This window comes from Centrocercus urophasianus, unplaced genomic scaffold (assembly GCF_019232065.1).
Source record: "Centrocercus urophasianus isolate 14NV4802_14NV808 unplaced genomic scaffold, USGS_Curo_1.0 seq_43, whole genome shotgun sequence".
In the NCBI taxonomy this organism is placed as follows: Eukaryota; Metazoa; Chordata; class Aves; order Galliformes; family Phasianidae; genus Centrocercus; species Centrocercus urophasianus.
This window is the reverse complement of record NW_024885011.1, coordinates 798,228-814,780: the sequence shown is the minus strand read 5'-3', so window position 1 is coordinate 814,780 and position 16,553 is coordinate 798,228. Positions and strand designations below refer to the sequence as shown.

The 16,553-nt window shown below is 66.8% G+C and overlaps 2 protein-coding genes across 7 annotated transcripts; both read left to right on the top strand.

Moving 5' to 3' along the window:
* The first annotated feature begins 642 nt into the window (after positions 1 to 642).
* KCNQ4 (potassium voltage-gated channel subfamily Q member 4) lies at positions 643 to 7,937 on the top strand. 6 transcript variants are annotated; one of them, XM_042834150.1, is made up of 16 exons: positions 643 to 873; positions 1,032 to 1,122; positions 1,627 to 1,753; positions 1,845 to 2,020; positions 2,114 to 2,239; positions 2,322 to 2,432; positions 2,572 to 2,667; positions 2,805 to 2,893; positions 3,425 to 3,583; positions 3,881 to 3,898; positions 4,052 to 4,096; positions 5,440 to 5,657; positions 5,736 to 5,838; positions 5,970 to 6,101; positions 6,256 to 6,391; positions 6,486 to 7,937. In XM_042834150.1, exons 1-16 carry the CDS (start codon positions 728 to 730, stop codon positions 6,699 to 6,701), a joined length of 1,989 nt encoding a protein of 662 aa, XP_042690084.1. In that variant the 5' UTR covers positions 643 to 727; the 3' UTR covers positions 6,702 to 7,937. The 6 variants fall into 6 exon arrangements, with proteins under 6 accessions (XP_042690084.1, XP_042690082.1, XP_042690081.1 ...); XM_042834148.1 differs by having other exon boundaries at positions 2,295 to 2,432; positions 5,739 to 5,838; XM_042834147.1 differs by having other exon boundaries at positions 2,295 to 2,432.
* Positions 7,938 to 9,824: 1,887 nt separating this feature from the next.
* TINAGL1 (tubulointerstitial nephritis antigen like 1) lies at positions 9,825 to 16,086 on the top strand. Its single transcript, XM_042834154.1, has 12 exons — positions 9,825 to 9,844; positions 10,417 to 10,736; positions 11,077 to 11,140; positions 12,548 to 12,640; positions 12,731 to 12,845; positions 13,611 to 13,734; positions 13,830 to 13,980; positions 14,344 to 14,527; positions 14,752 to 14,797; positions 15,170 to 15,293; positions 15,650 to 15,695; positions 15,831 to 16,086. The coding sequence occupies exons 2-12, from the start codon at positions 10,430 to 10,432 to the stop codon at positions 15,969 to 15,971; spliced, it is 1,395 nt and encodes a 464-aa protein (XP_042690088.1). The 5' UTR covers positions 9,825 to 9,844; positions 10,417 to 10,429; the 3' UTR covers positions 15,972 to 16,086.
* Positions 16,087 to 16,553: the final 467 nt, after the last annotated feature.

Here is a 16,553-nt window from a genome sequence, read left to right as displayed (position 1 = left end):
GCATCCCTGCATCCCAAACCAGCTCCTGCTCCTTCCTGTGCACTCACACCACACGGCAGCCCCCGCTGACCCCCACCCGGCTCCGTGCTGAGCCCCCTCCCACATCCCCACGGTCTCAGTGCCCAACCCGGGGCCGCGGTGCCCCACGCTGCCGCACGGAGCGGCTCCGGCCCCTCGCACATCACGTGGCACAGTGGCACCAACCCTTTGCTTTCCATTTTTAGAACCGCTGGATCAGGGGAAAAAAAATGTATTTTTGGAGAGTTTCGTTCGCTTCAGCTCCAGGATCTATTTTTTTTTTTTTTTTTTTCCCCTCCTTCCTTATTTTAAATGGGCCAAAGCCCCTTTTGCCTTCAGCCGGCTCTCGGGGCGCATGGCCTCAGGGCAGCTCTCCATCCGCCACCCCGGGCTCTGCCCCCCTCCCCCCCCCAGTGTCCCCATGGTGGCAGTGGGGCAGCAGATGAGGTCCCGCCGTGCTGTGGGGCCTCGACTCCCTGCCTGCCTTTCACTAGCAGCAGTTTTGCCGGGGGGGAAAGGCTGCAGGGCTGCGGCACAGCCTGGCATTGAGCCACGTGCTGCTGGAGCCCGGCCTTCCTCCTCCTTCTCATCCTCCTCCTCCTCCTCCAAGTGCTGTGGGGTGACCCGGGGACACATCCCCATCCCAGAGGATGGGACCATTGGGCACAGCTGCCCCGTGGCACATGGAGGATTTTGTTCTTGTGCTTCCATGGCTCCAGGGGGAGGCAGGTTTGGGGGCTTTCCTGAGCCTTCTCTGTGCTACGCACCCTCGGCCTCCCTCACAGCAGAGCTGCTCCCACCTCTGAGCATCCTCACGTTCCTGTGCCGAGGCCCAGAGCTGCAAGCAGCACTCAGGTGGGGCCCTGTGAGAACTCGCAATTAACCCTGAAGCAATCGCCACACGTTTGGGTGAGGGCGGAAGGTGGGCACTGGGGGCTGGAGCTGTGGGTCAGGGTCAGCCCCGTGCCGCCCCCTGTAGTCCGTGCCTCCAACCCTGCGTGCTCTGCTTCCAGATTCCTACTCGTCTTCAGCTGCCTGGTGCTCTCCGTTTTCTCCACCATCCAGGAGCACCAGAAGTTGGCCAACCAGTGCCTCTTCATCCTGGTAAGCGGGGGGGCACTCAGGGGCCCCCTCCCCACACTGCACCCACACTGTCACCCCGTAGCCCTTCCCATTCCCTCAGCCTCTCTTCACTCTCTGGGGCGCATCTTGGTGGGGGGGAGGGGCTCAGACCGCTGGAGGAAGCAGGGCAGAGGTGGGGGGTGGGGGGAGACGTTAAGAAAAGGCCGACTTTTCCCCCAAACTGTCAGAAAGGGCTGACGCCGGAGTTCTCCCGAGTGACGGAGACTAAATCGGGAAGGTCCTTGTGACTTTCCCTCAAGTAAGCAGAACGGGGCCGGTTGGGGCGCGCGGCCGGAGGACAATGCTGACGGAGGAGGAACAGAACCCGGCTCCGCTCGGTGCCGGCAGGAGGAGGAGCGCAGGAGCCGCCGCGCCGGGGTGTCCTGGGAGGGACGCAGCGCTCCCCTCGCACCGCCGTTCAATTCTCGCCCCATCCCAAAGCGCCCACCCCGCACCTCCCGCCTCGCGTTGTGCTTTTCCCCGCAGGAGTTTGTCATGATCGTGGTGTTCGGGATGGAGTACGTCATCCGCGTCTGGGCGGCCGGCTGCTGCTGCCGCTACCGGGGCTGGCGGGGCCGCCTTCGCTTCGCCCGGAAACCTTTCTGTGTGATAGGTAGCGCGGGGGGGACGTGGGCACGGGGAGACGCGGGGTCGGGGGCTGCTTCAGCGGTGCTCCCCCTCACCGCCCCCCACCCGCCCTCCAGATTTCATCGTCTTCATCGCCTCTGTGGCCGTCATCGCGGCCGGCACGCAGGGCAACATCTTCGCCACCTCTGCGCTGCGCAGCATGCGCTTCCTGCAGATCCTGCGCATGGTGCGCATGGACCGCCGCGGCGGCACCTGGAAGCTGCTGGGCTCCGTGGTTTACGCGCACAGCAAGGTGGGGGGCGGCCCCCCCCCGTGAGCCCCCGCCCCGTGCCCACCCCCTCCGACCCCCCCCTCATCCGGCCCCGCTGCCCCCCGCTGCCCGCAGGAGCTGATCACCGCGTGGTACATCGGCTTCCTGGTGCTCATCTTCGCCTCCTTCCTCGTCTACCTGGCCGAGAAGGACACCAACGGCGAGTTCGCCACCTACGCCGATTCCCTGTGGTGGGGCACGGTAAGCTGAGCGGCGGGAGGGAGGGAGGGGGCCGTGGGGGGGGAGCTCCCTGCAGGGCCCCCCGTGTTCTCTCCCCGCGCAGGTGACGCTGACCACCATTGGTTACGGGGACAAAACGCCGCAGACGTGGCTGGGACGGATGCTGGCAGCCGGGTTTGCTCTGCTCGGCATCTCCTTCTTTGCGCTGCCTGCAGTGAGTGTGGCCGGGGCTGGGGGGCCGGAGGGGTCCCCGCTCTCCGTGCCCCATCGCAGGGCAGGAATTTGAGAGAAAGGGGCAAAATCCACCCCTGTGGAGGTGACCCCCGTGTGCCCCATCCTCCTCCCATCTCCAGGGTATCCTGGGCTCCGGTTTCGCCCTCAAGGTGCAGGAGCAGCACCGGCAGAAGCACTTCGAGAAGAGGAGGACCCCAGCAGCAAACCTGATCCAGGTGCCCCATCTGCACCCATCTCCTCCTGCAGTGCCACCGTTCGTTCCTCCGTGACCCGTGGCTGGATCCTGACCTGGGGGCTGGGAGGGGGGGGCTCGGGGGACTCAGGCTGACCCACGGGCTGCTTCCCCCTGCAGGCAGCGTGGCGGCTGTACTCCACAGATGCCAGCCGGGGGTACCTGACGGCCACGTGGTGCTACTACGACAGCCTGCTGCCCTCCTTCAGGTAGGGGAGGGGGCACGGGGGGACTCACCGGGGGTCCCTGCAGGGCTGCTGGGTGAGCACTGCAGCGAGCACACACGTGGGCGCACGGAGCCGCAGCCCGCTGGCTGCCCAGCGCCCCCTCCCCACCCGCAGCACCCACCCCCCTCCACCTCTCACCCACCATCGCTTCCTGGGGGAGGAGCGGTGCCGACATTCGCGGCTCGCACCGCGCGGCGCTCAGCCCTCTGCCCTCCGCCGCCCCCGGTGGACGGACGGTTCTGTTTCACCTTTTTGCTTTTCCGAAGGCGGAGATTTCTTACCAGCTGCCCTCACGGAGCTCGGTGCCCCGCAATGGGTCCCGGTCCCGCTGCGCCGGGAGCTGTGGAGGAGCTGGATTTAGGATCCCGGCTCTGCTTTTGCTTCTTGTTTGGCTCCGTTTTGGCGCTTGGTTTTGCACGGAGGACCCGGCTCTGCTCCGCCTTGGTTTTGCTCATCTCGTTTCTTTTGGGAAGTTTTAATTTCTCCATGTTTTTATTTAACCCCCAACCTCAGAGAGCTGCTCCTAATGTTTGAGCACTTGCACCGAGCCCGCAACGGAGGATTTAGGAATTCAGAGGTGAAAAAATGGCCTGACGGAGCCCCGCCGCCGTATCAGCCCTTCTTCACCTCTGGCCAGAAAAGCCCCATCCCCGCCGCGTGTGCCGGGGACAGGTAGGGAGCAGCCGGCTCTGCCCCCGTGTGTGTGTGTCTGCGCGTGGTGCCGCCGCCAGCAGCAGAGCAGCCGCCCCGGGATGCCGCGTGCGGGGACCCAGCGCGGTCCCCGACTCCAGGGGCTGAAGGGCACCCGGTGTTCCCACCGCGCCACCCGGGCCGGGGCAGCGGCGCTTTGGGTCAGGGTCAGTCGGGGCCGACGGCTCCGCTCTGCCTCCTCGCGGTGCCGGAGCTGCGGCTCCGGGAAGTCTGGTGCGGCACAGGGATGTGCTGAGCTGTGATGCCGCCCCACTGCAGGGCTGCGGGCACAGCCAGGTGAGTACGGGCCGGGGGCTCCGGTCTCATCCCCGGCTTCTCCGCGAGCTTCACCTCTCATGACATCTCATCTTCTCTCTCTCCCCTTCCCTCTACTGCTCACCTTCCGCTCTCCATCCCCCCCACACCTTCCCCGCCCCACTCACCCCGAAGCTGGAAGGAGGAGGACGCGCAGCCCCACAAGTGCTTGAGCCTCAGGTAACGTCCGCCCCAAAACGTGGCCGTGGTTTCGGCCGCCCGCCCCGCTCTGTGCCATCCTCCCATGGGGACCCCGGCACCGTTCCCCGTGCCGCTGCTGTGCACCCACACAGAGCTCTGCCACCGGGACGACAGCCATCAGCGTTTATGCAGGACCCACACAAACGTGCTCACGCTTCTCACCTCCGCAGCGGGGAGGAGGCGCCTGGGGGCTCTGCGCCCTCACACGGGGGTCACACGTGGGGCCGGGGCGCAGCGGCTCGGCTCAGCTCACTGATGCTCTCTTTCTCTGTGTCCCTGCCCTGCCCCCCAGCCAGGCGGGTGGTGGGAAGCGGAGGCTCTTGAGAACGTGGGCCACGTGGAGACGGAGGTACCGCGGCCCAGGAGCTGCCGGGTGCATGGGGAGCTGCCGGGTGCTGGGCAGGGGATGGGGCAGAGGGGCAGAGGGGGGAACTGTGATGCAGCACTGGGGGTCGTGCATGGCTTGGGCTGGGAGCCGGCTTGGGCACGTTGGGCTGCGCCTCAGTTTCTCCCCGTGCAGCGTGGGTGAGCCTGGCTGTGCCGTGTCTGACAGCAGCAAACTGAGGGTAACCCCGTGGCGGTGTGCCCAACAGCCTGCCCTCCCCCCCCCCCCCCCTTGGGGAAGGAATTTCCCCCACCCTGTGTGTGTGCTGCCAGCCCAGACCCAGCTCCTGGCCAGGGAAATTCACAGAGCTCTCCCTCTGACTGCAGTTTTGTGGCCCCTGCACAGCAGCAGGTGTCTCCCTGCACTGCGCTGTGTGCTGTGTCCTGCCCAGCTCTGACTCCCTCTGTTCTTGGGTCCCATTCTGCTTGGCCTCCTCTCGTGTCTCAACGTGAGCCTGCAGTCCCCCATCACCCCAGAGGCAGCACCAGGAGGTGTTTTTGTGTCGGTCCTACATAAATGATGTCTTCTGCTCCCCCCCCCCCCAACCTCCCCCCAGCCAGCAGAGGGGTTGGTTTCGGGAGCAGAGTTTGCAGCAGGAGCAGAGCAGAATGGTGGTGCAGCCTGCAGGAGGAGAAGGAGGAGGATGGCAGGGCCCGGCCGGCCCCACGTGTCAGCAGGAACGGGGCTGCTCCATGCACTGCTCTGCTGCGTGTCCCCACCTGTCTGTCCCTCCACCGTCCGTCTGTCTCCTCTCTCTGCTCTCAGAAAGAGCTGCATAGAGGCTGCTCTGCACGGGCATGCAGTGACGCCTGCTGCCAGCCTGAGCTCGTGCCCAGTTCACGTGCTGGGCTCTGCCCATCCCTTTCACCCCCCGTCCCCATCCCTGCTCCCCGGGCACCCGCCAGGCACTCATTCTGCCCCCCACCCCCCCTCGCAGCACCAAGATGGGCATCAAGGAGCGCATCCGCCTGGGCTCCCCGCAGCGCCTGGGCAGCCGCGGCCGCCTGCACCTGGCCCCCCCCCTGCACCGCTCCCCCAGCACCGAGGCCGTCCCCGAAGCCCCCAGCCCCAGCAAGGTGCACAAGAGCTGGAGCTTCAACGACCGCACGCGCTTCCGTGCATCGCTGCGGCTCAAACCGCGGCTGCAACCTGAGGGTGAGCGCCGGGGGGGACACAGGGGGCCTTGGGGGGGCTCAGTGTGGGGGCTGAGACCTCTGCTACTCCCCCTTGCAGCAGAGTGCCCACCAGAGGACAGCGGCGAGGAGAAGGGCTCCCACTGCGACTTGACCTTCGAGGACATCATGCCAGCAGTGAAGACCCTGATCCGTGCTGTGCGGTGAGCGCATCCAGCCCCGGGCACCGGGACACCAGAGCCACGGGGGCTGGGTCCCCACCACAACCCCATAGCAGCAAACAGAGCCCCGGGTGCTGGCCGTTCTGCATCCAACCCCCCCCCCCCCCCCGCAGGATCCTCAAGTTCCTGGTGGCCAAGAGGAAATTCAAGGAGACCCTGCGGCCCTACGACGTGAAGGACGTCATTGAGCAGTACTCAGCCGGGCACCTGGACATGCTGGGCAGGATCAAGAGCCTGCAGACACGGTGAGATGGCCCCAGGGAGGGAAGGGAGACCCTTGGGTCCTGCCCATCCCCAGTTACGTGGGGCACATCCTGCCAGCCCCACGGCCACCAATGGGGCCCCATCCCCGTGACCCCAGTCCATTGGGAGTGATGCGCCGTGTCCCCTTCCCTGCAGCGTGGACCAGATTGTGGGCAGGGGGGGCCCTGCTGCTGACAAGAAGATCAGGGAGAAGGGGGAGAAGGCAGCGCTGGATGCAGAGCTGGTGGATGAGCTGAGCATGATGGGCCGCGTGGTCAAAGTGGAGAGGCAGGTATGGAGGGGATGTCCGCGTGTCACCGCATCACCGCGTCACCACGTCACCATGTCACCATGTCACCACCCCATGGTTCATCCCGTGCCCACAGGTGCAGTCCATCGAGCACAAGCTGGACCTGCTGCTCGGCCTCTACTCGCAGTGCCTGCGCAAAGGCTCGGCCAACTCCTTCAGCCTGGCCGCCGTGCCGCTGCCCCGCGAGCCCGACATCACGTCGGATTACCACAGCCCTGTGGAGCACGAGGACGTGTCGGCGTCAGCCCAGACGCTGAGCATCTCCAGGTCGGGCAGCGCCAACATGGACTGAGCGGGGGGATGGGGCCGCAGGGATGGGCTCCGGCCGTGGGGGGACGTGGGGACGTGGGGAGCCCTGGCCCCACTGAGCTGCGTCCCTCTTTGCGTTACTTGAACTCAGCGTCCTCGTGGCTGGGCAGCAGCGGCGCTCTGTGCTGAGCGCTGTGGTGGGGATGGGGGGCAGCGGCAGTGCTGCGGTGGCCGCTCTCTCCAGGGGGGGTTGGGAGCCCCCAGCCCAGGGTGGGTGTCCGCCTCCCCATGGGGGTCCTGCACGTCCCAGAGCCACGCTGGGACCGGCACAGCTATGCAAGGCTCCGGCTCCGGAGCTGAGCCCTTGGGCACAACCCCATGGGGTCTTATCGGGGTGGGGGGGGGGGGTTACCCCCCATCGCCCTCCTCTGCCAGGGTTCCCCCCGCTCACGGGGCTGCGGCTGCACCTCCACAAGTGCAGCAGAACCTTCTGCCCCTGCATGCTCCCAGGGCAGCATCTATCCGTATATGTAAGAGACAGATATGCAATAATGTCTTAATATGCAACACCCCCGGGAAGAGCCGCCCGGGGGACCAACGTAGGCAATAAGAACCTCCTGCCAGCACGCGGGGCGGCGTCCTGCTCTGCAGGGGGCTCAGATCCCCCCGGAGGGCGGCGCCGAGGCTGTGAGGCCGGGCAGGAGGAACCAGGAGCATCCCTCCCTGCCCCCGCTGGAGGACTGACTCCTTCCCTGCTTGTCCCTGTCCCCTGGGGGTGACTGCGGGTGGGGACGGCGCGGCGGCGGCGCCCTTTGCACGCTGCTTGCACCAGGGCTGCTTTCCAGTCCCCCACCGCAGTAGTGCCAAAATTTGTTGGTACCCCTCGGGGGGGCTCGTGGGGCCCCCTTTTGCCTTGGAATCGTGGGGGATCCCAACCCCACTCTGCTGCTGCTCCCAGCAGGGCTGTGCCCTGGGATGCCTCCAGCCCCTCCTTTCCCTCCGTAGTGCATGCGAACAGCATGGGCTGTGCTCGCAGCCCCCCGGGCTGTGCCGTGGGGCCGGGGGTGCCCAGGGGGTGATGCACAGCCGTGGGTACCCGGCCCTGGAATGAGGGTGCATGTGACAGCTTCACCCCCAGCCCCGCTCAGTCCTTAACCCGTAGGGCTCCTCCCCGGGGCTGGCTGGGCCCCTCAGTCCCTCTTTTCCCCCCCCAGCCGCCCGTAGTTACCTCACTTTATTAACTTATTAACTTATTTCTTTCATTAAACTTTGAAGTAGACGCCGCCTGCCCGCCTGGTTTCTGCCCCCGCTCTCCCGAGAGGTGGCACTCCAGCCCCACCGCAGCACCCGGCGCCCATCCCCCCCCCCCCCCCCCCCCAACCACTGCCCCACCTCGGCCGGCAGAGGGGCTGTGCTTTCCGGGGCGGTGTGGTGTCCCCAAACGGCGCGTCCCCACACGGGCATGGCGTTGCGATAGCCTCAGGAGCGTTCCAGACGAGATGAGGGTGCGAGACCCGTCCTCACAGTGCTGCAGCCCCCCCCCGGGGGGGGGGGGGGGGTGTCAGACCCCCTTGGGCACGCGGCCCCCCGCCCGCAGTGTCCCAGCACCGCCCCCATTGCCGGAAGGAAGCCGGACTCTCGGCCGCTCCTTCGCCGCATTTCCTGGCTGAGCCTTCGCCAACAGCCGGTCCCGCAACCGCCACGCAGCGATGGAGCGACCCCTGCAGCCCCTCTGCCGCTCCCCCCGCCCCCCAGAGCAGCCGGGCCGCGTCGGGACGGAGCCTTTGGGTGGCCCCGCTGAGCGCTCGGGGTGCGGGGTGCAACCCGGGGAACCCCCACCTGCTGGCGGTGCAGCTCTGGCTGCGGTACCTCCGGGGCTGCTTTGAAGGGAGAGCCAGGTCGGGGCGAGCAGGAAAACCCCGTTCTGCTCTGCTCGGCTCCCAGCGGGCAGCAGAGCTTCTCGGAGGGGGGGGGGGGGGGAGGGAGGTCACTCCTTGTGCCCGCAGTGGGGTCCGTGCATCACTGAGGGGGGCTCCGGCCATGCAAAAGGCTGAGCCCCCGCGTGCCCCCATTGCTCCGGGTCTGAGCTCTGCGCAGCGCTCCGGGTCGTGGCTGCAGCCTCACCCACGCGGGGCAAAGAGCACAAGTGTGCGATGCCCCCTGCAGCCGCGTGTGGCACAGACGGGGACGAGGCTGTGGCCCAGCGAATGTGGCCGTGCGTCCTGCCGGCCGCCAAGGGCACCTGCGGGAGGAGCGTGGGGCTGCGGGTGTTGCTGCCCGTATTGCGGGGGGGGGGGGGGGCCGGGGGAGAAAGGCAGGAGGATACAGAGCAGAAGAGGCGATGTCCCGCGTCCCTCTCGCGGTGGCTTTGCTCTGTCCCCGGAGGGTCTCGGAGAATTCGTGACTCACTCCGAATTCCTGTCCGTGTGCCTGCAGACAGCCGGGCTCCGGCCCAGTTCCTTCCTGAAGCTCTCGGCGGTCCAAGACCGCGTGCTCAGGAAAAAGCTCTTGGAGGAGCACCGGGCTGCGCTGCCTGCGGAGGTGGGGGGGCCGGGGAGAGGGGTGCTCTTGTAGGACCCCCGGGGGTCGCGCTGTCTCCGTCGGACACCGGGAGCTCCTTCGGGGAATCCCTCGGCAGCGCCGGTGCCGCTCCTCGGGGCCAAACCTCCCCGGGAGGAACAGAGTGCAGCAGGTGGGAGGGCCAGGGGCTGCCTGTATTCACCCCCAGCTTGCACCCCAGCAGCGGGACAGCCGCGTTCCGCCCCGGCAGACGCAGTGCAGGGCACACGGACGCACACACGGCCCCCTCCACGCGCTGGCTGCTCGGGGGACCCCCCACCCTGCGACAGACGGGTCGGGGTGCGCAGAGCTTTTATAGCGCGCTCTCTTTGGCCCCAGCATTCCGAGGGTCTCCCCCTCCCCACCCCCAGCAGAACTCGGGACCCCGGCAGCAACAGGAGAAGGGGCTCTGCGGGCGGCGGCATCGAACTCATTCGGCGCGGGGTGGGGCAGCGCGGCCCGGCCCCTACCCGGGATACCCCCGGCACCTCCCCGTGCCCCCTCCCCCCCCCCGCCCCCCCCCCGGCCCCCCCCCCCCCCCCGGGGCGCGGCTATAAGGGAGCGGCGGGGCCGGAGGAGGCGCTCGGAAGCGGCTGCGGCGGGGAGCGGTGCACGGCGGGGCGGCAGGTATGGGGCGGGCGCGGGTGTGCCGCTTCGGTGCCATTCGGGGTCACCTTGAGCCCCTCAGGAGTTCTCCTAGGGTCCCCCAGGGGTTTTTCGCGGGTTCCCGGGGCCGCGTTCCTCTCCTTTTCTCTGACAGCCGTGGGCTGAGGTTGGGGAACTCATCGCAGCGATGGTACCGCCGAGCTTCCCCCAGGCAGCCTTTACGGTCCGGTTCCCCCATAGGGAGCAGCCCGTGCTCGGCCTGGGCGTCCCACGCAGCCCCTCGGCCGTGGGCTCCGCCTGAAAGCTTTGCTTCGGGAAGGGGGGCTGAGCTGAGCGTGGACGCGGGGCTGTGAGGCCGTATGGGGGGAGGAGTGAGGGGAGCCGGGCAGGGAGGGGGGGTCACAGAGCGGCTGAGGATCTCCGCTCCGGAGCTGCGTGGGCGCTTCGTTAAGGAGTTGGGCGGGAGATGAGGAATGCGAAGGATTTGCGCGTCACCTGGCTCCGAGGTCCCAGCCCCTCCGGCGGCTCAGAGCCCGGCACGAGGCGACGCCGGGGGCTCGGGGTCCCCACGCACACCGCCCCATTCCGTACAGCGGCTCCGGGGACATGGCCAGCACCGCGCTCGTGCCCTGGGCGCTGCTCTGGCTGCTGGCGGCGCTGGGTTCGGCCGCCCGGACGCGGACGCGCCGGGAGTTGTCGCCGGGTTTGTACGAGCACGGGGTGTTCGATGCCGGCGGCTCCTACTGCCAACGCGGGGATGTCTGCTGCCGCGGGCGCGACGACGGCTGCACCGTGCCCTACCTCGACACCATCTGCTACTGCGACCTCTTCTGCAACCGCACCGTCTCCGATTGCTGCCCCGACTTCTGGGAGTACTGCCTGGGCATCCCGGCCCCGTTCCCTAAAGCTGCAGGTGAGGCGGAACCCCCCGGAGCGGTGCGCGGCTGCGGGATGCGATGCGTGCGTCCGGACGGCGGCAGAACTCGTGGGACCCGCGGAGCCGCTCTGTGGGGCAGAACGGGGCCGGCTGCCGCCCCGGTCGTGTCTGGGGCACGGCGCGCCGTCCCCGACTTCACCCCGTGGGCAGCGGGGGAGGGATGGGAGAAGGGGGGGGAACCGGGGCGGCCCCCTCGTGCAGCACAAGGCTCTCTCAGAATCCCCGCAGAGCAGAGCCAGCTCCGGCCATCAGTGGCCCCTTTATCCCGTCCCAGCCTGCAGTTAACCCTCCTCTTGCCCACCTCTCTCCCTCCCAGGCTGCGTTCGCTCCGGTCGCGCTTATCCCAGCGGGGCCACGTACCGGGACAACTGCAACCTGTGGTGAGTGCCCCCGTGCTGCGCCGGCCCCGCAGCGTGGCACCCTGACCCCGAACCCAGCCGTGGTGGGAGCGGGGCCGCGCCGGATGGCGGGGGCTGATGCAAGTTCCTTTGCTGTGGCATATTTGGGGTTTCTGTGCCCGCACCCAGCTTGCCCCGGCTTGATGGGCTGAGCGTGCCCCGTCCTGCTCCAGGTGGGGATCCGGCCCCACGCAGCTCAGCGCTGCACCGGGGTTGGCTCCGACACGGCACTGCGGGCATGCTGGGATGGGGAGCACGGAACCTGCAGCTGAGGAGCACTGAGCTGCACTGAGATGAGGGCAAATCCCATGCTCCATGTGGAGCTGTGCATCAGCGTGCGTGGATGCAACCAGTGTGTGCGCCTGCAAGCCCAAGCAGCCTCGTGCAGCCCTGCAGGATGAGCACAGCCCTCCCTGACCCACCGCTGCCCCTCTGGGCACAAAGGAGTTGGGGGAACTGAGGCCCCTCCGTGCTCAAAGGAGCTTTTTCTGTGCTGGGAAATCATCCCTGCTGCGCCCCAGATCTTCTTCCCCTGCACTTGGAATGCGGAGAGCAATTCCTGCTGTGCTTCACCCCGACTCGGGGCGGTTGTATGGGAGGAAAATGTAAAGCATGGGAGATGCAGGAGAGTTGTGGGGAGATGCTGTGGGTGCGCAGCTTGGCTTCACCCCAGATACGCCCCCAACAGCTGGGCTGCTCAGTGCTTGTGCCCAAGGAGTTAACAGCAAGCAGCTGGGTCACCAGAGCTGCGGCCAAGGAGGGCAGCGAGGGGTGAAGGGCTCGGGAAGCGTCTTACAGGGTTTTTCCATTGCCTCACAGTGCCTGGGGAGAGCAGATATCGGGGGATTCACACTGCCTGCTCCAAACGGAGCCTTGGGATTGGCCCTGTGTGGGGATGTGGGGCTGAAGGCGATGGCTGGGATGTGGGATGGCTCCTGGGAGGGGCTGATGGTGGGAATTGGGGTCTGGGCGGTGCTCTGACCCCAACGGGGTGGTTGGGATGGGGATGGGGAGCGGTGAGCGGGGCTGCTCTGCCCACAGATCGGCTCCATAAAAGGGAACGGCGTGCCGGCAGCTCGCACTGCGGGCAGCGGGGCTGGATGCCGAGCATTGCTGGGAATGTGGGGGGAGCACGGGTGGGGGCTCCCCATGGGGACACCCCCCCCCCCCCCCCCCCCGCCCGGGTCCCCCATGGGTCGTGCAGTGCTCCCTGCTCAGGGCAGCGCAGCTCCTCCCTGGGCTCATTTCCAAACCCTGCTGGTTGCTGCAGCCCTGGTGGGTTTTCGGCTCGTTTCTGTCCTTGGGGCTGCTGCAGGGACCAGGCTGGTGTTGGGGGTCCCAATTCCTGGGGTTGCTGCTCCCCACCTGCTGACTGTCTCCTCCCCACAGCACCTGCGGCCCTGCAGGGCAGTGGCAGTGTGAGGAGCACGCCTGCCTCGTGGATGGGGACCTCATCGACGCCGTCAACAGGGGAAATTACGGGTAAGGGCTGTAAGCGACTGAAGGGATGCAGGGGTGCTTCACCCCTCTGTGCTCTGTGGATGTGCCAGCCCCATTCCGTGCTCTGTGCAGGTGGAGAGCAGCCAACTACAGCCAGTTTTGGGGCATGACGCTGGAGGACGGGATGCGCTACCGCCTGGGCACCTTCCGGCCGCCCCCCACCGTCATGAACATGAATGAGATGCACGTGAGTGGGACCCCACAGATCTTATCTTGTAACCCCCGGCCCCAAAGCTGCGAGCTGCCCCGCTTTTTGGAGACAGCAGCTCAGCACATTCCCCCTCGCAATCCCTGCGTTGCCAGTGTTGTTTTTGCCCCTTCCCTCCTTGCTGGGTTCCCATCGGAAAGCCGGCCCCATAGCTGCTGAGTCGGCACAGCCGTGTGAGCGGGATGCCCTCGGGCTGCAGCCAGAGCCGGCCCCATGGGGCACCTGCTGACCCCATAGCGGGCTCCATGGGGCATCTGTGGCGACATCTCGGTGGGACCCTGTGGCTCTGTCCCTTGTCACGCCCAGAATTTGAAGTCCTCCTGCGCTGGGTGGCCCCAAAGGATGCTCCGTGGGGACAGGATGAGCCCAGCGCACGGCTCACACCCATTGCAGGGCCTTGACTTGCGAGGTTTAATTTTAGCAGCATTTCCTGCCCTGGGTGCTGTGACCTCCCCAGAAGGGCCGCTCAGCGCGTGGCCTCCAGGCGGAAATGCCGGGCGTCACTCGGAGCCGGGAGCAGGGACACAATGAGGGCCCCCTGTTGGCACCCGTGGCCGGATGCTCAGCACTGGAGGTGCTGTTGCTGAGCCTGAATTTGGCAGAGGTTGAGAGAGATGGCTCCTCAGGGCGGCACCCACATCCTGCCTGCGGTGTCTGTGGTGGGGCTGGGGTGGCGCTAGGGATGGCAGCTCTGGGGGTGCCTTGGAGCGGGGGTCCCCACACCGTGAGGCCGTGCCCCCTCAGATGGCCATGGACTCCAACGAGGTGCTGCCCCGCCACTTTGATGCGGCCACCAAATGGCCTGGGATGATCCACGAGCCCCTGGACCAGGGCAACTGCGCCGGCTCCTGGGCCTTCTCCACGGCAGGTGAGATGCAATGGGTTTGGGGATGGGGGCTCGTGGCGCAGTGGGATGGGACCCCCGGGGCTGTCACCATCCCTGACCGCCGTGCTCGTCCCCAGCCGTCGCCTCCGACCGCATCTCCATCCATTCCATGGGCCACATGACGCCCTCCCTGTCGCCCCAAAACCTCCTGTCCTGTGACACACGCAACCAGCGGGGCTGCAGCGGGGGGCGGCTGGATGGAGCCTGGTGGTACCTGCGCAGGAGGGGGTGAGCAAGGATGGGGGGGATGGGGATGGTGGCAGGATGGCAGCGGCAGTTGGTCTGGGGGTGGGTTGGGATGGTGGTGATGATGGTGAAGGTGGCAGCGGTGGGAAGGCAAAGGGCTGGGAGTGGTGATGGGGATAGCAACAGGGATGGGAATGGGGTGGCAGTGGTTGTGGGACAGGGATGGGAAGGTGAAGGAATGGGTATGGTGATGGCAGTTGGGTGTAACCTGGGGATCGCGATGGCTATGGGGTGGCAGGGGGATGCTGATGGAGTTGGGCACGGGGACAAGAATGAGGACAGCAACGAGGACGGGGACGTGTCCAGGTTTTCCATCTCCTCCTCTCATCCCCATCCCTCGCACAGGGTGGTGACAGACGAGTGCTACCCCTTCACCAGTCAGGAGAGCCAGCCTGCTGCACAGCCCTGCATGATGCACAGCCGCTCCACGGGCCGGGGCAAGAGGCAGGCCACAGCACGCTGCCCCAACCCCCAGAGCCACGGCAATGAGATCTACCAGTCCACCCCTGCCTACCGCCTGGCCCCCAGTGTGAGCAGCCGTGGGGCTGGGGGCGGTTCTGCCTGCAAAAGCCAAGCTGGGGATCAAAGCAGGGCAGAGAAGGAGGGGAGGGATGCGATGCCAGGGTTGGATGTGGAGCTGCCTCTGCAGGTGGCAGAAGAGGGGTGGTGTCACCGTGCTGGGTGTCCATGGGGTGCTGTGGGTCAGAAGGTGGGGACCCCAGCCCTTGGTATCGGCTGTTTCTGTGCTTGCAGGAGAAGGAAATCATGAAGGAGCTGATGGAGAACGGCCCTGTGCAAGGTAGGGAGCTGGGGGGGGGGGCACTGCCCTGCAGAAATGGGATCTGTGCCCTGGGGTGCACTGAGCTGAGAGGGGACTGGGGGGGGACAGATGCTGCTGGAACAACTCAGGAGCTGCCCCAGCCCAGCTGCTGCTTAATGCTTAATGCAGCCCCAGGGAGCTGCCCGCTGGCACCTGTTGCTCATTAACTTCTCAGAGTTAATCTCTGTCTCGGCAGTTGGTTTTATTTGATTTTTATTTTCTTAATCCTCCTCCCCCGCGCAGCTGAGCCTTGTCCCATGTCCCCAGCGCGGCCCCATGTCCTCTGTGCTCGCGCCCTCTGCTCTGGGGGACGCAGAGCTGAGCACCCAACCCCTGTCCTCGACCCTACAGCCATCCTGGAGGTGCACGAGGATTTTTTCCTGTACAAGAGTGGGATCTATCGGCACACACCAGTGGCTGAGGGGAAGGGGCCGAAGCACCAGCAGCATGGCACGCACTCAGTGAAAATCACAGGGTAGGTCTGGGGGGGGTGCAGGGCATCACAGTGGCTGGAGAAATGCTTCCTTAGGGGGGAGGAAAGGCGTCCACCTTCCTCTGGGCAGGGAGAGGAAGCGAGGAGGGAAGGAGGCTGCTGGGCTGCACTGGGGCTGCTGCCACAAGCGGTGGGGAGCATTCTGTGCTCAGCTGTGGGGCTGGGATGGAGGCACAGACCTTTGTGCCGGGGTCCCAGAGGGGCTCCTGGCCCTGGGGGAAGATGCTGGAGCTGGGAGTTGGTTTCCCCAGGGGGCAGGGAGAAGGTGTGTTCCAAGAGCCCCCTGGTGCATCCCCATGGGGGGCCTGCAGTCCCTCCTCACTGCCCTCTTGCTGCAGGTGGGGTGAGGAGCAGCTGCCCGACGGCCAGATCCAAAAATACTGGGTGAGTACCGGTGTGATGAGCGCAGCCGGGCTCAGCCCCCTGCTTGGAGGCTGCAACCCGGGGAAGATCTGAACACCAGATTTGGTGCCGGGGAGGGGAACGGTCGCTCCTGCGCTCAGCGTCCCCCCGTTGCAGACCGCGGCCAACTCGTGGGGCAGAGCGTGGGGCGAGGACGGGCATTTCCGCATCGCCCGCGGCGTCAACGAGTGTGAGGTGGAGAGCTTCGTGGTGGGCGTGTGGGGCCGCGTCAGCGTGGAGGACATGGTCCATAAGTGAGCACAGACCCCGCGGAGCTTTCCTCGTCCCTGCCCTGCCCTGCAGCCCCCCCCGGCCCCAGCAGGGACACCCCGGGTCGGACCCCTCGTGCCGCCGGGCGCTGACGCAGCGGCCGGGGTGCATTGGGCCGTGCACGGGGTGTGGGGCCGGGGCGGGGGGCATCGCATTGCCTGTGGGACGGAGGATTTACTCACTAATCCAGCCCGGGCTCAGCCGGCTTTGTTGGCAGTCGGGGGCTCTTCAAAAGCAGCCACCCCTGCCCGCGGTGTCTGAGCCCCCCCCCGGTCGCGTACGTAGGGCGGGAGGTGCTGTAGGATCCCCCAGGCAAAGCACGGCTCCTACAGCCCTCCGTCTGCCCCTATGGAGCTGCGGGGGGGGGGTAAAATGCCGCGGCACCGGGAGAGGGGAGGGCGGGGGAGGCTCCATCTGAGTCCCCAAAGAGGAGGAGCCCAGGGCTGGGTGCTACCTGATAAGGATGGCATCCCTGCAGCTCTCTCCTCCCCCTCCCCATGGTGCTAAGGCCCCCTGTGCAGGGAAACGGCCGCTGCAACCAGCCCTGGGGTCTCCAGGCCCCCCCCCCCC